The sequence below is a fragment of the Squalius cephalus genome (genome assembly GCF_949319135.1).
Source record: "Squalius cephalus genome assembly, chromosome: 13".
NCBI lineage: Eukaryota > Metazoa > Chordata > Actinopteri > Cypriniformes > Leuciscidae > Squalius > Squalius cephalus.
Window position 1 is genome coordinate 6854705 of NC_137134.1, and position 16852 is coordinate 6871556.

Consider the following 16852-nt stretch of genomic DNA (forward strand, 5'->3'; position numbering starts at 1 on the left):
GTCTTCAGCTTAGAAGTTTGCTTTCAAGTTTTTATTTAGCTTCAATTGATCTATTGATGTTTAATGACACTCTAAAAATTATATGACCAGTATGTTATAATAACATATATTTTTACATTATTTTAATTAATAAAAAAAAAAAGTTTTTGTAAGTTAAACAAGATTCAACTCATTTTTTTAAAGTAAGATTAATGTAATTTAAGTTGAAATGACTTAAATAGCCAAGTTGATTGTACTTAAAAATAAATAAATAAATAAATAAATAATCAGTGCATGTAGTAGTGCCATTAACAATCAATAGAATATAAATCTGTAAGGATGGGTTTATTTTGTGTTAAAAAAATAAAAACGTATACAACTTTATTATGTTTGAATAAACATATGAAGTGCATTAAACTTCTCTCTCAAAAATAAAATAAATAAAGACATCTCATTGATGTATCAAACAAAAAACAAGACTTTGTGGCATCAAAAAGAGAAATTACTATGTAGTTGCAAAGTTACTATAGTCAGTTGAATGTCTGTTGAGGATCATCACAATAAAGACTTAGCAGATAGTCTACTAATACTCCAATGACTGCTATTTAAAATATAGTTCCTTATAGTCAACAAAAGAGGACCATCAAAATAAAGTATTACTACATATCTTTTATTATAAACATGGATTTGAGTTTCTTTAGGTATAAGGAGTCAGAAAACAAAATGACAGAAGTGAATTCCATATGCAGCCCGGATCCAACGCATGCGTTTACTGAGAGGCCAAAGTTGATCCGGCAAGTTTGCCGACACTGCCATCCCCAGTGTGCAGATCTGGCCCTTCGGGAGACGACAGATCAGGAGGACTCGGCCCACAGGTTTGCTCAGAACCTGCAAAACCTAAAACAAATACTCTGATTAGGAATTTGAGCAGTTCTGAGAGTGATGGAGCTGCTATCTCTACCTATCACCCCAGTTATTTGCGTTTAAAAGACTATAGTTTAGACTGCAAACACTAGTTTAGGTCCAATCCTCCTGATGGAAGGGGGAAGGTCATAGTGGTCAGTTGGTCATAGTGACGGATGTTGTGAGTGTAAATGCTCAGAGAAAGCATTTAAAACAAGCACCAATGATCATTTATTTAGTAATATAATGCAAAGCCACTCCATTTACTAAAGGAAAAACAATTCAACAAGGAGTCTATCTTTGCTCTCAAAAGAGTCTCTCCGGAGTGTGTTTAGTAAATTAAGGACCCTGGAATTTTCTCATAATTGGCCATTTTATCATTTTGTTACAGGGAGCTTATTCTGAAGGGGTTCCCAATATGATTTATGAAATACAATTAAGCGTGAATTCTTTCAGCGGCTCATTGCTGGGCTGCGCCACCGCGCGTATCTGCCGCACTACACTGAAATAATATGTAAATACCGTTAAGTACTTGGAAAAACAGTGATGAACGGGAAGAACATGTGACCGAAAAGAGAAAATTGTCAGCGGGCTGTGGATTTATTCCCCCCTCCTCCCAATAAATATTCCAGGGGCTTCCCTCCCATCATCTCTATTTTTAAAGTGGAGAGCGAAACTGTCTCCAACTGATACAGAAACTCATTTCATAGAGTGTGTTCAAAGAGATATGCCCACTGTGGAGATTGAGCGCTCTGCACGAGCCAGTTCCTCTTTGTCAAACAAAAGACACTAATGACGTTGATCTCTTTCCAGGCCAAATTGCTTAGTTAAGATTATCACTTTTTTTTTTTTGGTTGGTCAGAAAAGGACTGTTAATTTAAATGCACTATAGCTATAAACAGCATGTTAATATTGCACACAAATAATCAGTGCGAAAAGAATTTAACAATTTCATAGGAATTAAATGACACTTTTTATTTAAGTATTAGTGGAGTTTGCTAAATCCCTGTAAATATTGCTCATACTTATTGACTGTTTCAACCCGTCCTGAACAGTTTCTGCTACAGACATGAATGAAACCTCAAATCAAACGACTGGTTGTGTTCGTTTTCATCTGCCACTGCTAAAAATGGGCAAAGAATTCCATATCTAGAGATTTTGGGGCGAATTGTGCTTTATAAGTACTAATAAACAGCCAATATCCTAGTAGCATCCATGCTAATAAACAACTAGTTAATAGTGAGAATTGGACCCTAAACTAAAGTAATACTTAATACTTATTTTGAATGAATGTTTATTTATTTCAAGTAACGGTCTTTGTTTTAGTTAACTTTAATAATCGTGATCCGAATCTTTCTCATTGTTTGCCTTATTCTAAAAATGGCTACAGTTTCTCTGTCTATTAATTAAAATATATTGACAACACATTGTTCCCCCATCATTCTTCAGCCTTTGAGCGCAACCTTACCACACATACACACTCTCGGAAGTCCAGTGACAAAGCGTCGTACATGTTCAACAGCCATCCAAAAGAGAGCAGACAGTTATAAACTACAGTTTTGTTCACTTTTCTCTCTCTCTTCTTACCCTAGAAATATGGAGGCAACGCCTTGAGGCTTTCCAGTCCCCATTGTGAGGGCTGCCAGTTCTGTTTGGGCCCATTGTTCTCGTCTAATCAGCCGTGGCAAATGTGGAGCCCTCCAGCTCATTACGTATTCGCACTCTGAAGTGACCATGGGAAGTTTTTCGGAGGCCCAGCCCCGGCATGGGCTGATGAATTACCTGCCTAGACGACACCTAGTGAATCCGCGCAGTTGCCGTGGCAGTGCTTTCTGATGGGAGCGTCGACTCATCGCTCATCCCGGTGGTCAAACAACCACCCCCTTCCCAACTCCAACAAGCTTGAGTTTCACTATTGCCGTCTCGTCTTTCGCCACCTCTGCCCCCCTTCCTCACACTCCACGCTCTGTTTACCAACTCCGGCTAACGATGGCCGCCCTGACGAGCTCATACAAGGGCTGTTGGCAGTGGCGTCCAACATTTATCCTTCGTGCACCAGGACAGAACGTGATACTGAAACTAAAGGATACAATATACCTTAGACTTTCTTAACAAATAAAAGTTAATCTTGTGTAAAAGCTCATCTACTACAGCTGTGGTTCTCAACTGGTTGGTTGGGACCTCAAATTGGCTCACAAGTGAAGGGGAAATGCTAAATGCAAACAATAAAATGCAACTAACCACATAATTGTGCATGGTTGCATTTTATTGTTTGCATTTAGCATTTCCCCTTCACACTTGAAAACACTTCTCAAATGTTTTGTTGATGATGCAAATCTGTCAGGTAGTTGGGTCAGTTAGGTTAATGGATCAATGACATTCAAGAATGTCTAGACAAAAGGTTTTAAAACTCTAGTTCATTCAAATGTAATATATTCATGTTGGTTTTATGTGACCAAATTTATAATATCATTTTCAAGTTATCATAATAACTCTAAAATGGCATGTGGTGTAACCATCAAGTAGAAAGTAATAACATATTTTCCTTAAAACTTAAATACATGTAAATATACACATAGTCATTATTTTCAAAATGCTTTGTATATTTTTTTTCCAAGGTATTTTTGTTGTTGTTGTTGCATACATATCATGAATTATTAATTCATAAATATCCTTAGGTTTTTGGGCAGTCACACAACATGACATTCTACAACCTGAAATAACCTTGATTAGTAATAAAAACGGTCATTATAGAACCTTAATAAAGTTTTCATATTAAGAATTTAATTATTTTTTCTTCATTGCAATATAAGAACAGTTGTGTAACCCTTGGCATGTTTTACTCATTAACCCAGAAAAATATCTAAATAAATGTTTAATATGGAAATTGAAAACATGCTGCTTAAAAGAGGTATAGGTAAGTCATTATATATGTGTGCATAATTTAATAGATATAATAAAATCATTTAGTCACATCATTGACTTTAATGCCAACATGAGTATACAAACCAGATTTAAATGCGGGTTAAATACAGGATAAACATATGTTTTGTGCTGCCCACAACAGGTTGTGTGGTGAATGATTGGCTTCTGTGAATATATACGTTTAAGAGGCATTTACATTATCAGAAAAAAATAATGTGCAAAATTTGTTCCTTTATGGGTTCAACAGTTTGTCACTAAGGCAGACCCCTTAAAATGACACCTTTGTACCCTTTTTTATCCCTAAAAGTTTCATATTAGTTCCTCAGAGGAGTACCCTTAAGGTAAGATAAGATACAAATATGCCCCTTTGAGGGTACTGGGACAAGGGACAAGTTGTTGTACCCCTAAAGGTAAAATGTTTGAATTTCTTTCCAGTGTAGAAATAAGTAAATTTTTGCATGAAAAAGATGTTGGAACTGTGTGGATCTTCAAATAACCATTTGAGTTATGCTCTAGTTTTAGTAAAATCCCCTGTGCATCTATGGCTCTAGAGGTTGTTGAGGTTGGACAGGTTCTGGGACCGCTGTGACCTTATTTTAGTCAGTAGTAGGGGGCTACGGCTGCCAGTTGTATGGGTTAACATGACAATAATTTGAGCTGACTCACCCATCCCGTTCTCTAATCCCCTGGATATACTGCACTCATACAGGTGTCCACACAATCCAATTATCACCGCCATGCTTGAGTAGAAAAAATACTAGAAAAAAAGAAGAGAGAAAAAGAAGAGGGAAAGATCAAGTCAAACATCGACTGTCATTCAAGTGTGCATGTACAGCGGTATTATTGTAGACTGTAGAAGTGTGTCTATTATTTTACATTTACATGCTTGCCGTAACTTATGAATGAGTAGTCTGATAATCGAGTAGCTAATACGTTTTTTTTTTTCTTTGAGTAAACCAACTTCCTTTTGAATACCAGGCTTGTCGCACACTTTTGTGTACAGGGGAAACTGATATCAACTTCCTTTCGTTTTATTGCCTCATTTCCATTACTGATATGTGACACTCAACAAAACACCACAACAATGCGGGAGGCACAATAGCAGGTGCATTCATGAAATCTGTGTTTTGAGCCAAGGAAAATCTCATCTGCCCATCTCGCAACTCCCAACTTGTGGAGCACGTCTGAAAGCGAAAGTGTCCCCCCACTAAAATAATGGCAGAGGGCTGATTTCAAGCATGTAATGTGCTTTCTTTCTCCTCCTGCTGTTGTTGAAGGAGGGGGCGTGTGTTTCCTTTCCTGTAGGATCCCACTGTTTGCCCCCCCATAGGGACAAAGACCCTTAGATAGAGGCTATGCCTTTTGGTACACTCCCCCTTCGAGGACCATGTCTAGGACTGCGGGAGGAAGTGTGAAAGAGCTTCCTGAGCCAGCATCCAGCATGTGGGCCAAAGTCGACTGGAAGACCCTCTCGACAGATGGAGTCGATCCCACTTCCCCCTTGGATTCCATAATCCAACTTTCCCCTACAACACTTCCCTCAACCTTATCCTTGTATTCCTCAACGGATCTTTAGTTTGATTCAGGAGTGAAGCTGCTCTCTTTGTTGACTTTTATTCTGACCTTCTGAAGTTAGTCATGTGTCATTAGTGCCTTGTGTGTTTGAATTGTGCTTTACTTTATATCTCTCCCATTCTTTGAGCCTTCTTATACTCATATCCCTGTAAAGTCCAAAGTAAACCAAAGTGTCATTAATTATTGGAAAACAATGGGATGTATGGCCCCAATCACAATGGTCCATGGAGAAACATAACAACTGTATAAGCAAATATGAGTCTTAATTGGTCTGTGCTAAACCGCCATGAGCTCAGTTAATGACAGCAAATATCCTTATGGGAGTTCTGTTTGAGTCCCTGCAAAATTGGTATAACTCTGTAAATATAAACCCACGTCTCTCTGGATGAGTTTAGGATGAGGTTTAGCTGCTGAGTTACAGCAAGTAAAGTTGCTAAAAAATTCAATTTTTTTAAAGTTGCAATGGCTTGTTTAGCAATGTATGCAGAATGACATAGTTCCTAGGCTATATTTACCATCGCACAGGGTCCACTGCTTCAGTTTAAAAGGTTAGAAAAAGGAACTTTATAAAGAAGCAAACAGCGGTTGAAAAAGAAAGGAAATAGTTCACAAGGACTTGACACATTCCAAAAAGTTAGTACATGCCCGCCTTAGACAGTTACTGACAGGAAGTTGAGAAGGACACACAATGGCCCAACATGATCCAGCAAAGACACCCCAAATCAACAGGGTTCCTTCTGCTGTCACCCTAGAAATGCATTCAAATGTCAGCATACTTGAGGACATGTGTTCCTCTTGAAGCACCTCTGGAATTCACTTCACTGTACAGAAATATTCGGGGTAGAGGAATTGGAGGGCTTCTATTCACGGATTCCTCAATTTATCTGGTTTCTTACATTCTCTCTAGAAGAGAAAATGTAAGAATTCAGTGATGAAGAAAGCCATTGTAATGGTAGGACTCTAAGTAATTTAAGTACTAACTTTTTTATGATAGGTTATGAGTCAACTAACCAACTTGCTGTGATTTATCACGACTTAAAATTCAATATTAGAATAAGAAATAATGTGTTGTTTCAACTTAAAATTTGTTGAGATCAACTTAACTAAACTAAACTAAAGTTAATTAAACTTAATACTTTAAGTCAAGCATGAACACATACTTTTTAAAGTTGTTATAACTAATTGCAGCAAAATTTGTTACTGTGATATATCTATATATATATATCTATATATATCTATCTATATATATATATATATATATAGTATATATAGCATGAAGAGAATGAAGTCAACTTCCTTTAGTTTCTTTATTTTTATGGAGTGTTTCTATTATTATTTCTGACAATTGCACGATAAGTGCATAAATTGATGAGAGGCAATTTATAAAACGATCAGCATAAATTGAAGGCAACAGAACAAATAATTTCATGGTGTATAAATACAGTATTTACTATTTTAACAATTATTGATAGTTAATTAAAAATAAATAAGATTTCAAAACTCTCTTTGAATTTGAATCCTTGTTTTGCATTTCAGTAATGAGACTTTTGGGTGGAATTGTGCTTAATTGTCATGAAATGCAAATTAAAAAATTAAAAAACTTTACCACTTGACAGATTTGGTCAATTTTACCCTATAAGTTTTATGATCAACTATTGCTGAAAGTAATGAAGACTGATATTAGGGGAATAAGTTAAGTATCACAACAGCCCTTGAATTGTTTGTTTTCCAGTTTACATAACTGGAACTGGTCTAAAGAAGAAGCTATATCAGTTTTTGCTGTCCCTCTTGAACACCCTATATTTTGACAAAAGGAAGCCCTTGTTTGCTCCCCAAGACAAACCTCTATTGGAATCTCTGTTGAATCACAGAGCGCCCCATAGACAGTTTCGCCTTTTGACAAAGTTTGGGGCCGCAGAGAAAGAGCCGCCTTGTGCGAGGCTTCCCAGTACAGCTGGCCTCCTTTCCTCCAGTAGTTTATTAGACACGGGCCTTTAATGAATGGGAGTCGCTGTTACAGTAAGTGACAATTACTCGACTTATCTTGCTCGCCACCAGCGATCTCACATATCCACGGCCATCATAATTCCTGCAATCATAAAGAGGGCTTGTTGGGCACTGGCAGCATCCACAATAGCTGTCCTTCAGAGTCAGTTCATGCCATCCCTGACTGTGTTTTCTGGTTTTATTGGGGTACAGTAGTATGAGGCGTCCTTGTGGATGGGCGAAACTTACTGAGGGATGCAAATAAACAGGCCCGAGTAGGGTTAAGCCCTTTACAACTGACATGAGCGGAAACTGCACAGCCCTGGCACGTCTACAGCGGCCATCTCTTGTTTCTAATTGCTTAGAAAAAAAGAAAAGGAATGAAACGCAACCGGTAAACATTGCAACGGCATGAGTCAATCAGGTCTGGGTAGGTCTCTTGGTCTACAAGGTTATCAGAGCTTGCAGTTTTGATATTGTGATACATAGTCAAAATATAATTGTCACTCGGTATTAACTCTTTAGCCACCATTGGTGGAATTTTCCATCATTTATGACACAACTTTCCCGCCACTGACAGAATTTCATGGCTTTCCGTGTTTTCACTGTTATACGGTAGGGGGCACTATTACACATCTTCTGAAAGAGTACAGAATATTCTGATCAAAACATTGGCGAAGAAGCAGCAGAAACAAGCAATAGAAGTATTGCTTACGCACATGCATAGATGCAAGAAAAAAACTTGACTTTTTGTTCAAAATGTTGCTTTATTTTATGCACACTTGTTCAAATACTGATAAAAAAAGGAATGAAGCTAGAATAAAACATTAATGAACTATTTGACAAATACTTTATTATACTATACTTACTATAGTATAATAAAGTATTTGTCAAATAGTTCATTAATAGTTTATAAACTGCAGTTAATACATTGATATACTATATACAAATAGTGAGTTCTTCATTCATTGTCACTGTAATTAAAGTGTTGTTGTTTAATTAGATCATATGTAAAGAGTTCAATAATGCTTTGTTAACATCGTATTAACTTTTAATAGTTCAAATTCAATATTAGAATTAGAAATAATGTGTTGTTTCAACTTAAAATTTGTTGAGATCAACTTAACTAAACTAAAGTTAATTAAACTTAATATTTTAAGTCAAGCATGAACACATACTTTTTTAAGTTGTTATAACTTAAGATATCTCACTTTAGATACGTCACGTAAAATGGGACAATTACATTAATTAAGCACTTTAAACCAAACTTTAATGGAAATTAATTGCATTAGAGTTCATTAAAATGTTTAATTAAAATTCTGGTGCCCATGAAACTTTTGTGAAACTTGTAAAAAATGCTGGCGGTGGCTGACAACTTCAAATTAAATTAAATTTAAAAACGGGGAAAGAGATTCAGTCATAAAAACAAATTTTGTCATTATTTATCAACCATCATGTTGCTTCAATCTGGTATGCTGTTATCATGCAAGTATGCAAGTTCATGACTATATCAAGCTCCAGTAATGACACAAAAAAACATCATAAAAGCACATGAAAGTATTTTTATTATATAAATTTTCTCTAGTTACTGAGATTTCAAAAATTTGGCTAATGTAGTTTATTTTCTTCCTCATATGAAGCTATCGATTGATTTGTACTGACTACAAATGAAAAAGGATTTAGTTTAAAACAATTTTCATTTAGGAATTACTAGTAAATTTCACAAATAACTACAAATAAATGGCAAAATTAAACATGCAAATGTGATGTAGAAAGACTGAAATAGTAAATTCTTTGTTTCATTTACAATTTCAAGATTTTTATTGTAATAATAACAGGTTTGGATGAGTAAATTTCATTTTTGGCTTAACTAGTCCTGTAAAGCAAACCCTTAATGGATTTGAGGACTCGTTCCTGTAAATCTGTCTCTGGTCTGTTGCATATTAACTGTAATTTCGCTTTTCTCACCAAATCGTCATTCAGTGTGTAATCCTGATTTGCAAGTAAAAACACGAGAGGCTTTGGTGTGTCAGAGCGGCAGTATTAGACAAACAAAGGTGTGTGTCACGTTTGAAAGCGCAAATTCTGTTAACGTTTCAACCTGAGGATGAGAAATTAATAAAAGGCACGCATACCCTTCTACGATGACATAACATCGGTTTGTGTTCTTCTTTTTTTTACATTATATTTTCAGAGGAATAAAATACTTTGCACTCAAAATTACTATCTGACACTTTTTTTTCCCTATCAAAATACTATGGCATTTGTTTAGCAGTGAATTTGCTTAGATGATGAATTTGCAACAGGGTCCGAATCTCTTTCTTTCAAATTGCATATCTTTAATTTCTGATAAATGACAAAAAAGCTTTGCAGTTTAAGAAGTTATTGTGAAAAACGTATTTAAATGTACTGGTTTTATTTGTTAAAAAATATTACTTGGTATTCCTGAATCAAACAAACTACATTAGGTTACAGTAATAAAAGCTATTTTAAGTCTGACATATTAAATAATAGTTCCGAAAATCACATATAGCGAGAATATATCACAAAAATATGCAATTTGGTGCAGATGCTGATATTTATATGACCAAAAAGATGAAATTCTGATCACTTGTAATGTAAATCACTGAGATATTTATAACTGACTACTTAAATAAAATGCATATAATTATCGGTCGTCACTCTGTATCTGCCATTAATGTGTCTTAGTAAGATGATATTTATTTAAATGCTCAGTCTTTAAAACATATAATGCGATGCAATACAATGATGATTGAGAGATTAACAGATAAACCGTCCTAAAAGGCCTGATCCCCCCCAAAAATATGGCTTTTTTTGTGAACTTTTTTTATTTTTTATAATTGTGTTATTATTTTGTTATTATGCTGAGAGACACTGTGTGTGTGTGTGTGTGTGTGTGTGTGTGTGTGTGTGTGTGTGTGTGTGTGTGTGTGTGTGTGTGTGTGTGTGAGCGTGTGTTCTGGTATGTTTGTCCCCGTGAAAAGAGGGCCTGTGTTCATCCCAGCCTGGGCCCCTGTAATGCTGCAAACACCACGGATTTGGACTTCTCTTTTGTTGTCCTGTGTGCTGACATCACACACTGCTGATGGGCTGAATCCCTCTTTCTCCAGCACCAGCACTTTCGAAACAAAACTGCCATGGCACTGATGAGTAATGCCAACTTGCCAAAAATACCTCATTAATCATCACACTAGCACACACACACACACACACACACACACACACACACACACACACACACTCCAACTCAGCCATAAGCGGCCCCAAAAATCCTATATACCATATTGGATAACATAACAACATGCTGAATGTAATATTATAAAATGAATATATACATGCTAAAATATCCAATATAGTCACAGCTATGACATGACACATCTGTTCACCAGCGTCAACTATTAGCTGACATATAGCACTAGATACTAGCACTTCTCTTCATGAAAATGTCTGTTTTGAAATGTCTTATTTCTGTTATGGAATTTTTGTTTTTACATAATGCTATTTAAATTTACATTTTATGTATATAAAACATTTTTTATTAACTTGATATAGTTTGTATTAACAATATCTTTATATACATAGTTTATATAAAAGAGAGAGAGAGAGAGAGAGAGAGAGAGAGAGAGAGAGCACAATAATATAGCACTGTCCTATATTGCTTTTTTTTAGCTTATTGTTAAAGAAACGTTAACTTATGAATCTGTTCCCTTACTTTTTAAATACGTGTTCCTGGCCTTATTCTTTAAAAATAAAAGATCAATATTTGAGCTTTTACCTAGAGAAAAGTTTTACCATCCAACCGCTTCACAGTGGATCGAATCAAGTCCTGTCTCACATTGTCTTCAGAAAATTCCTCCTCTGCTATTCATCAGAACTCAGATCAGTCTTTATGGCTGTAAAGATGGTATTAATGTTCGTAACATCAATAACCACTGAGCTGTGAAAACGGAAGGCCACATTTCCATTAACTCAAAACCTTGGAGCAAAGTTTACATAGAAACACGTTCACCCTGGAAATGTGCTGTCGAAGGCCATGTGGGTTTTCACTCTATAGGCACGGCTAATGAATCTAAAACTGGTGGCAAAGGTGACATTACTCTGAGGAAAACAAGCCTACGTACTCACACACACCCAGCAAACATTCTGTCACTCACTTCATCCAGGAGCGAGTCTGACGGTGTAATAACAGCTTGAACTCCTAACAGGAGTAAAGACAAGACGTTCTGCACCCGAGCTATGAGTATATCACGGTTCACTTCTATCATAACCACACACAACAATCACACACACTTGGCTTTCTCTGAGTATTATCTCGTCCAAATGCAGAGAGGCCTTCCTAAGACTTTCCAAACGTTTCAGTGCAGTGTTTCCCGTTTGTGTCGTCCGTGATGTGACAAGAGTGGGATGATACCAGCTCTTAGACCCATCGTCGAAGCAGCACTCAAACGCAATCAAATACAATCAGCAACAGTCTGGCACTAACTCTCTCTCGCTCTCTCTCTCTCTCTGAGTGCCCGGCGGACAGCCTCAGTCTGTTAAACGTGACAGATGGAGTCGGCCCCCGAGAGGAGATCTGTGTGTGTGAGTCGCTCCTTTGATCACACCATCTCCTCTGTGACCGGCCCAAATCATTTCAAATCACACAACAGGTTGACTCAGATTTTCAGGGCCACATGTAGTTTGGCCTTGTTGAAAGCGAGTAGACATGAATCCTCCATCTCGACGTGACGGGCACGGAGATCATATATGGTATATGTTATGTTATGTTATGTTATGTTATGTTATGTTATGTTATGTTATGTTATATAATGTGTTATGTTATGTTATGTCATGTCATGTCATGTCATGTCATGTCATGTCATGTCATGTCATGTCATGTCATGTTATGTTATGTTATATAATGTGTTATGTTATGTTATGTTATGTTATGTTATGTTATGTTATGTCATGTCATGTCATGTCATGTTATGTTATGTTATATAATGTGTTATGGTATGTTATGTGTCGTGCTGTGTCGTGTTGTGTTGTGTTGTGTTGTGTTGTGTTGTGTTGTGTCATGTTATGTTATGTTATGTTATGCCATGTTGTGTGTTGTTATGTTATGTGTTGTTATTTTATGTTGTGTTATGTTATGTTATGTTATGTTATGTTATGTTATGTTATGTTATGTTATGTTATGTTATGTTATGTGTTGTGTTGTGTTGTGTTATGCCATGGTGTGTGTTGTTATGTTTTGTTATGTGTTGTTATGTTATATGTTGTGTTATGATGTTATATAACATAACATAACATATAACAAAATAACAACAAAAACATGTTTCTGTTGTTATTTTGTTATATGTTATGTTATGTTATATAACATAAAATAACACAACATATAAAATAACAACACATAACAAAACATAACATAACACATAACAAAACATAACATAGCACAACAAAACATATAACATAACACGACACTACACGACACATAACATAACATAACATAACATAACAACACACAACATGGCATAACATAACACGACACGACACAACACAACACGACACAGCACGACACATAACATAACATAACATAACATAACATAACATAACATAACATAACATAACATAACATAACATAACATAACATAACATAACATAACATAGCAACATAGCATAAAATGTAACATAACAACATATAACATAACATAACATAACATATAGCATAACATGTTATGTGATATACGTAACATTTTACTATGGTTATGTTTAGGGGTGGGCCTTAAGTTTTTTTCCTAAAAATCATACGGTTCTGTACGAATCACATTGTATGAATTCATACACGAAATCGGTACCTCGTTAAATCGTTAGTTCTTTACATGTTACATCTTCTGTCAGTATACAATACTTCTGATTCAACATAATGTTGATTACTACAGAAATGATTTAGACTCATCCTTCGCGTTCTCAAAGATTAACAATATAAAAAGCACTTTAATAAATATATATATTTTTTCTTTTTTTCTGTTAAAACATGTGCATGAGTTGGGTTGTAAAGTCACTCGTAATTTTGTATGGTCATTTTTAGGGTTTTATGTTGTCATACAAAGTTGTAAAGCTGGATATAAAGTTTCACATAAAAGGTTAGAAAGTGTCGTTTTTTTCACACTAAAATCATGTTAATGCAAATTGTTTCACATCTTGTTCCTGTACTACTGAAACCGTTTTTAAAGTTTTTTTAACGTAATCCTCTAAGCACTACAGTTACAAACTCCTTTTCTCCACATTTCACAACAACAACTAAACATCAACTTCAGAGTAACTTGTTGTGCTTCTGAGACTCGGACACTGAAGTTCCCCGAGTCAGTGAAGTCTGTGAGGCCGTACACATGTTCACCAGCTCTTCTCCCAACCATCCCAACTTTTAATAAGGTTTTAATGACCACTTCTAAAGCGCTGAAGAGATGCTCGGGCTCTCCCTCCACCTCCCTCGCGCTCTCTCTTTACTCTCAGAGCTGCAAATCTGTCAGGCCCGGCTACATTCTCACCCAGGTTGTCAACCGTGCTTCTCCAAGACAGGGTCACGGGGTTAAAATCGATTTCACAGGCCACCTGGAGAGCCTAGTCCGCAAACTGACTCAAAAAATTTATATCAGTCTTAGAATTGCCTACCACCCAGGGTTAGGTTGAGCTCGCGCTCCCCCAAAAAGTCCCAGGCTCAACAGAAGTTGGCACAGGCAGAGGCTGGGGTTGTTGACCCTGCAAGCTGACCTCTTCAAACTTCAACTGAATTGTTCTGGCAGTTTCCACGGTGACAGGCCACTCCAAGCTTATCCTGCTTAGGCTGAAAAGGGGCGCAAACTTTACTATAATCTGCCGAGCGATGATACAAAAGTTGAAAAAAAGAGGCTGAACACATCAAAGGTGATGTAAAACATCCTATTAATAAGAAACCAAGTATGAAATACAAGGTTTTTTTGCTAATTTGGTAAATCAGTCACTAAAAATCGGACCATTCAGATCACATTTCAGCTGTCACAATGAACTTTATTTCAACACTGGTTTCTTTCCGCATCTTACCAAGATTTAACCAGGTGTTCTTGAAAACTGACATGAGATTAATAAAAGTGTCTGTACATGTCCTGTTTTCCTTATCCCATGCGTGGGTTATTCAATAACCCCTGTCTCGCCTCTTATGGAGATCTACAAATACACAGTTATTGATCACGCATCTTAGACTTCGAATATTTAGAGTCATTATCACATGATATAGTAAAACTGTACAGCACAAGCTGTCATTACACATTAATCTTTTGAGTTATGAACTTCATAATATGTTGACAGGTGCCATTTCAAAAAGCTGGTCATGTCATATTCTACAGAAAGCAATAGAACGTAAATGACTCTGACACATAATCAATACAAAAAGCTCTGCTATCTAGATTGACCTGCAAATATATATATATATGGTAACACTTTACAATAAGGTTCATTAGTTAACATTAGTTAACTACCTTAGTAAACATGAACTAAAAATGAACAATACTTCTTCAGCATTTATTAATCTTAGTTAATTTCAACATTTACTAATACGTTATTAAAATCAAAAGTTGTATTAACATTAGTTAATGCACTGTGAACCAACATGAACAAGCAATTAACAGCTGCATTTGTATTAACTAACGTTAACAAAGATTAATAAATACTGTAACAAATGCATTTCTCATTGTTAGTTCATGTTAGTTAATACATTAATTAATGTTAACTAATGAATCTTATTGTAAAGTGTTACCATATAAATAAATGTCATATTAATTAAATGTTGATTGTTTAATCAGTTTAGGTGTTTAAGTGTTAACAGTGTTCATCATACATGAATTATACTAATAAGTAAGCTACTTATGTCATTATGTCTTGAAAACCTTGTAATTACACACTGTTCTTGCTATTGATAAAGTAATTAATTATATATACATGAGCAGTGTGTAACATGCAAGTTCTACCAATAAATCAATAGGAAATAAAGTGGCACTTCAGGCTTTGTTAGGACACAATTGCCCAGAGGGAACCCAGCACTTGGGTTGTTGGCAGATAATGCCATAACTGCCCACCAACTGTTGCGTGTTTTAATGGGACTCGCTGTGTTTCTTATGTTAATTGGGCGGGTTGAGCGCAAAGACAGTGAAATCTCATCCTGCGACTAGATTGGCTTTTCAGAGGGAGATGTCATTTGGCTGAGCTCTGATCTCCTCGATAGGGAGATAGGCACCTGATTCAAATGGTTTGCCTGTTCCCTCTAGTCACTCGATCGGCGTGTGAACTCTCTTATTTACAATCAAATGGCCTGACCGGGCAACACACACTTCAGCAGCTCCCGTATCACTGCATATAGCCAACAACACACTCTTTTAACTCGCATCACGCGTTTCGGCACGCCACCCTATTGGGCAGATTTTAGGCTGTTCTCGTTTATGGAAACCATTTTAAACGTGCATTTACGGGTCTAGAATCTCCTAAATTCTGGCGGATGTCAGAAACTTTATTTATTAGATGTAGGCCTGCATGCGTTAAAAAAAAAAAGCTTGAATAATAGGTTACTTCTATAATGCCTGTTGAGGATTGATACTGATATTTTTGTGGCACTTAAATCAAAGGATGAATCGGTGATGCAACTCTTCAAAGAAGTCTTATTAAAAGAAGAAGACAAAATATGTGAAGAAATGTTGTTTTAATTTTTCTTAAATCATTTAATGTGGTAGGCTATAACCAACATGCAGTATTTATGAGTGGCATATCACTTTTCGCTCATGTCAGATGACTTGATATTCAAAACACATGATTTTTTTTTTTTAAACGTGTTTTCAAGTTGCAAGAAAAATTGTAGTTTGATTATTTTAGTACTTTTTGCTTGATGGTTACACCACTTGACATATTTGGCAGCTCTCTTCACGTATTCGTTTTATGACGTTTGACACACGAACGAAATCTCGTGCGCTAAAAATTATAAATAGGCTATGCATAATATCGAACTGTCTTTTTTTTTTTTTTTTTTTTTTTTTTTGCTCCAAACGTGTGTCCTATTTAAAGCATGGCATTCCGTCACTTGCAGGGAACGCTGGAGTAGCTCTTTGAGACTGAATGAAAGATAGAAAAAAAAAAAAAAAAAAAAAAAAACTTTACATTCCAGCAGGGTCTCTGACGAGAGCACAGGGGCCATTCAAAGATTTTAGACCCACTAACCATACTTGAGAATTAATTAGACTCATGCAAGGCATGGGGTGACCTAAAATGAGAAGCGTCTTTTTTGTTGTTGTTTTTGTTGTTTTTAAAGCTCTATACTCTGTACTGGCTTTATTTGAGGACTACGACTTATTTTAATATGTCATCCTAATATTACAACTAACAAACGGAATAATAAATGCACTTTTCCATTCGAAAAGAACTAGTTGCTGCAATAACAACTTAAAGGTTGTTGAGATTT

The 16852-nt window shown here is 35.9% G+C and overlaps 1 protein-coding gene across 6 annotated transcripts in view; it reads right to left on the reverse strand.

Moving 5' to 3' along the window:
• Positions 1 to 458: 458 nt before the first annotated feature.
• LOC307169207 (uncharacterized protein) overlaps positions 459 to 16852 on the reverse strand; it is a 157102-nt gene continuing 140708 nt past the window's right edge. For 5 of the 6 annotated variants that reach the window (XR_013823068.1, XM_079889691.1, XM_079889689.1 and 2 more), the window contains 2 exons: positions 4474 to 4547; positions 459 to 876 (listed from right to left, as the gene is read on the reverse strand). Coding sequence is in view for 4 of the 6 variants with exons in the window: in XM_079889691.1 (XP_079745817.1) it covers positions 749 to 876; positions 4474 to 4547 (202 nt within the window). In the remaining 2 variants the exon portion in view is untranslated. The remainder of the gene's footprint in view (positions 877 to 4473; positions 4548 to 16852) is intronic. The other variant, XR_013823067.1, reaches the window with a different exon arrangement.